Genomic DNA, 5,851 nt, shown 5'->3' on the forward strand with positions numbered 1-5,851 from the left:
GTTTCCGGAAACGCTGAAACATGTACTCCATATAATTGTAACTATATAATATTTTTATCTTAATTTAATAATTAAAAAATAAAAAATTACTACGTGGGAAAAGTATTTCCATTTGAGTATACTAACAAATTTAATTGTAATAAAAATAAATTAGAAGGGTCCCCATAAACAGAAAGCTGTGGGGGCATAGGGTAACCGGCAGGTGGCAGTGTACTAACTCAGCGTTGTAAAGTGACAAACTTCAGCAGTTCCCAGGTGCGGCGTTCGGCGCAAAATTAGAACCCAACTCCAACTACTCTTAAGAAATTTATTTATCTATCATATCCAACCCACCACATTTTTATAGAAGATACTGAAATAACGATAAAATAAAATTTTTGTATTATTTTATTGTTTCTAATAACAAATAAAAATTTAGACAACTTTTATTTTAAAATAAAAATATTTTATTTTTGTATGTAACTCTTTTTTTTAATAATTTATATTTTCAAGTTAAACTATGTCTACTAGTTAAAACAAGTTAAAATATAAGTAAAAGAATACGAAATTTGCATTGTGTCGTGTCTATTTCTATATTCTCAGAAAATTAAACAAAAATATATGTATTTTAGAATATAATGCTTTATAAATATTTTTAATTTCAAATAAGTGGTATGTTTACTTAGTCTTCCTGTTCATGATACAATAGTGGGATACAATACATAGTCAAATATCATAAATAATAAAATTACATATTTAATAACATTTACTTATAAAATAACATGAATCATTTTTTTTAATTAATGGGCATAATTATTTTTTATTTAATTACACTAAAAATTAATTTAAATTTATGAAAATCAAATCCCACAAATCTTTTCATAATTATTAGCTTATTATATCTACAATTATATAATATTTATTTAAAATAAAAATCTTAAATTCTTAAATTTAAAATTTAAAATTTGTTAGTCTCAGTTTATTGATGATTAAAAAGCAAACAAAAAAAACCTTTGGTTTATGACCGATAAAATAAAAAATAAATAATAAATAGTAACAAGTTAATTTTAATTCATAGATTATGGGTGAATGTTATATGTTTAAAGTTATAAATATTATACATATAAAATTATAGATGTTAAATTAATAAAATTGAAGGAGTACGTAAAAAAGTACATAAAGAATGTTTTGTTATTTATCTCTTGATTAATTGAAATTTATGAAGGTAAAAATACATATAAATAGAGTATTTGTCTGTAAAAGATAAAAGATAAGACAAAATTAAGATAAAATAATAAAGACTAAAATTGTAACTGAATTTATATATTCGACTGGGTTGAATTTGTGGGCCGTGAGATTTTTTTATTATTGTCATGAGCTAACGTGAAGGAGTGGTTTAATATAAATTAAAGATATTTTAATAATTAATCAATTTGGGTTGATTAAGTGCTCAACTCACTCGCCTGCTCATAAGGATGGCAATACCACTTAAACCCGTGGGTACCCATCCCACCCCTACCATTCGGTGCGGGTTTTTAGTGGGGCGGGTTCTTGGGAAGGGAGGAGCGAGGTCGGGTTTAGGTAATACACACCCTGCTATATATATAATATATATAATTTTAATATATAATATGTATAATATATGTAAAATAATTAGTAAATAATTAATAACATTGTATCATATTTAAATTTTTACTTTAATTTATGTTATGTGTGTGATAATGGTTATATAAATTTTGAAATTTAATTTTATTTATTGGATTTTAATAATTATAGGGGCGGGTAGAGACGGGGCAAGTACCCGCATGGACAGTTTAAGGTTTAATATTTTACTAATCGCGACTAGAAGCGGGACCAGTTTTATGCGGGTTGTTATACGTCAGGGCGGGACGGGACGGGGCCGTTGCCATTCTAGCTGCTTAAACAATTGTGGAAAAAAATATATTTTAATAATTTTTATTGTACAATTTATATTTTTAATAAAATTGCTCATAGTAGATAATAACATGTTGGTAAAGCAATATAAATAATGTATTTTTTATTCAATTATTATTATTTGACAGAGTGCAAAAATAAAAAACATGTAGAAAAATAATAAATATATGTATTATAAGAAAATTTTTTGCTACTATTTTTGTTGTCACTAAACATTTGTGGTGATACAAATACTACATACTAATACTACATACTAAATACTGAATTGGTTGATACATGAACGTGAAACTTAAAAGAGAGAAGGTACACGAAATGACGAAATAATTAATGAAGCAATCCAAGTTACATTAACCTTACCCTCCCCATAGAAAATATTGCATCAACCATTAAGCAATGTTCCCCTCGAACCCTGCATTATGAACCCTCCTTTGTCCCCCATTCACATTTTCTCATATAATATAAATATAAGACCCTCCCTTATACTTCCCCTTATTCCATTGTCCCACACACAATTCATCAATTTCCCCTAACAAAAATAACGTAACCATCTCTTTCCCAATCCCTCTCCAACCAAATATATATATATACCATAGTCCTCACAGATTAATTTCCTTAATTGCAAAATATATATAAGTATGGCTTGTTCAAGTGGAAATGGAACAAGTAGTGGTGGATCAGGTTCACCGTGTGGGGCGTGCAAGTTTCTGAGGAGGAAGTGTGCTGCAGATTGCATATTTGCACCATACTTCTGCTCAGAACAAGGGCCTGCAAGATTTGCAGCCATACATAAGGTCTTTGGTGCAAGCAACGTTTCCAAGCTCTTGCTTCATATTCCCGCTCATGATCGCTGTGAGGCTGTTGTCACCATTGCTTATGAGGCTCAAGCTCGTATCAGAGACCCCGTTTATGGTTGCGTCTCTCACATTTTCGCATTACAACAACAGGTAAGTTAATTACTTTTACTTATAATATATTCCCTTTTTTTCTTCTTAAGACTTAGTAGTCATGCTGGCTGATGCATGTTCATCAAGTTCTATTTAGAAATCTAGAATATATATATATATTTTAAATATATTGGAAATTTGGAAAATGAGTGAGGTCATTCAATTACTCCACTCCTGTCTTTTTCTCTTGCTAAAGCTATACATACATGTTGTGTTTTGGCTTCTATGATGCTTCAAGAGCCAGTCAAAGCTAAAAATATTTTTAATTAAATATTTACAGTTGTAGTGAAGGTGATGTATGTGATAAAATAATAATTAAAATTTATGATTTTCTTTGTTGGTACATATGTATAGGTAGCATGCTTGCAGGCACAATTGATGCAAGTGAAGGCTCAGCTGGCACAGAATCAAATAGAGAATCAATGGCCAGGGAATGTTGGTGGAGCCATGAACAATCCATTTGGTCACACCAATTACATGAACCCTCCTATATCTCCTCAGAGTTCACTTGAATCAATTGATCATCACAGCAGCAGCATCATTGATATGCATGACACAAGACCAGAGGATTTCAACTCATTCCAACAACAACAACAACAAGCTTCTTCTAAGAGAAGATCATATAACAACAACAACAACAATGACCTGGGTGAGCTGCAAGAGTTGGCACTTAGGATGATGAGGAACTAATTATTATTACTTCTATTATTAGCATTAGCCTTTCTAATAACACTATGTTTTCTTATCATCCAACACTATTGTTATTTGAACATAGTTATGCCGTATTTTGTACTAAAATCTACCTCTTATCTTATAATGAATGGGTATGTCTGTTCAAAATATAATGATAATAACTATGTTTATTTTTTTTCTTCAAGGATGATAAACCTGATGTTATGTTATATACACACATAAGGAGTGTCAGGAAGAAAATTGGCCATAGCGATGATAATCCTGTATAGATATTGCACAAATAATTAGCCTAAAACTAATAAGCAACAATAGGCTTTATCTATCGTGATTCAATCCAAAAGAAATTAAATTTTGTCAAGCTAGCTAAGTGATTACTAATTAATATTTATGCTTTGTTATCCATCTCTCTCTCTACAGACATATATGTATATGAGTTATCCATGTAATTCGTAGAGACACTCTTAGCTTGGACCAAAAAGGAAATAGCCTAATAGGGTTTGTCTTTAATTGTAATGCATTCTTAGCCGGTCAAACTTCAATAATGTACCTTTGAATTATGAGTAGGAGTTTTTTTTCTTCTGATGGGAATCCCCATATATCCATCATCATGATCATGCATGGTTCATCTGGATTTGTTACTCTTAAAGGACAAACACATATACTAGTCTCTCATGTCCTTATCTTACTTTACTGAATGAATAATCCCATTCATTTTGGCGACATTTATTTATATAAAATAATTAGATATGATAAGCCTTGGATGTTTTTCTTATTTTATTTATGATTAAAAAAAAAAGGGAAACAAGCAACTCAAAGTCAAAAAGTGATCAAGTTGCCCCATTTTCAATATGTTCTCGGATCATCCCTTGGGCTTATCGATGAGACATGGTTTCAAGATTTTGTTTCAGCAAGGTCAAGGCGATGCTATTATTTCATCATAGTTTATGGCATGCACAAGCCTAGCTAGCTAAGGTTTAAGGGTTAGTATCTAATGGACCCCACTTGCCTAGGTTAATATTTTAACATCAAGATTTACCCAACATTAGTTACATCACTCTGCTAATTAATCTAGCTGACCCTAATAAGATGTGCATTATTTTTATTAAATTCTGCTTCTAACATTTAATACCTTCAAATGAGATAGACCAAAAATAAAATAAAATATGAATAGACAAAATATTTGATTTTGTATTCATACAATAAGCAAAGTATCTTCTTATCTAGATTGATCGAATGCGTGCATGGCCTACTTTTTTATTTAGTTTTATTTTAACTCTAGCTAGCTATTGTACGTAACATCAAAGGAGGGCCTAATTCTATATATAATAAATAGAGCAATATTTATTATAGTGAACATATTATAATATAGTATTATTACTTCATTAGAAGAGCACTGTGTTTTGGTTTAATTTGGTAGAGGCATTAATTAAATTGACTCAATATAACTCAAAAGACACAATTATTGGTGGTGTTGACACGACCATCACGTACGGTGAATAAAAGACTTGTGATTATATAATTAAAACAGAAGAAATCAAGGAAACAGATCATTAAAGCGTACTACATCCAATCGAATTGGTCCTTCAGAATAAGCCAAGTGATATTATTGTGATCGATTAATTGATCGTCTATGTTGACTACATATATATGTATATTATGAAATCATTTTTATAATTTTCCATTGCGTGTCACTCAAATATTATTGGTGAATTATACTGTTAATAAGTTAATCGATAAAGCAAGTTACCTAAGCATGCTTCCATCGTCCACCACATTATTATACATAGAATTTTTAAATATGGCAAAAATAATTTGTTATTCTTATAGACCTAGCTATATTAGGAGGCACATATAGAAAATATTATATTATAATGAGTGTGAACAAAAATTAAAGGAGAAGAAAATATGTCTCTTCCTCTCTTTCTCTCATATATATATATACCAATAAAGACTATCGACTCTCAGAAAATTTTAAAATTTTTATATATTATAGGATGATGCATTTAATTTTAAAATTGAGTTATTAATTTAATGATTAATGAAAATATTTGTTATCTCATAACCTAAGTTCAAATCTCAATTATTGCATTTTGAATATTAATAGTATATTATAATTTTTAGGCCAACTATTTTTTATCAATAAATCTATTTTAATTGTTCCTTTTATTCTTTATTTTTTTTCATTAATCATTTGTTTTGATGAATTCTTTTTTTTTAATTGTTCATTCTATCTTTTTAATTTTTTTCTTAACTTTTAAATCTATTATCGTATTAAAAAATACTTTAATTTTTATAATAAA

The 5,851-nt window shown here is 29.1% G+C and overlaps 1 protein-coding gene across 1 annotated transcript; it reads left to right on the plus strand.

Annotated features, from left to right (window-relative positions):
• The first annotated feature begins 2,406 nt into the window (after positions 1–2,406).
• On the plus strand, positions 2,407–3,745 carry LOC112696312 (LOB domain-containing protein 16). The gene is made up of 2 exons (XM_025749033.3): positions 2,407–2,858; positions 3,213–3,745. Exons 1-2 carry the CDS (start codon positions 2,550–2,552, stop codon positions 3,546–3,548), a joined length of 645 nt encoding a protein of 214 aa, XP_025604818.1. The 5' UTR covers positions 2,407–2,549; the 3' UTR covers positions 3,549–3,745.
• The last annotated feature ends 2,106 nt before the right edge of the window (positions 3,746–5,851 follow it).

This window comes from Arachis hypogaea, chromosome 6 (genome assembly GCF_003086295.3).
Source record: "Arachis hypogaea cultivar Tifrunner chromosome 6, arahy.Tifrunner.gnm2.J5K5, whole genome shotgun sequence".
Lineage (NCBI taxonomy): Eukaryota > Viridiplantae > Streptophyta > Magnoliopsida > Fabales > Fabaceae > Arachis > Arachis hypogaea.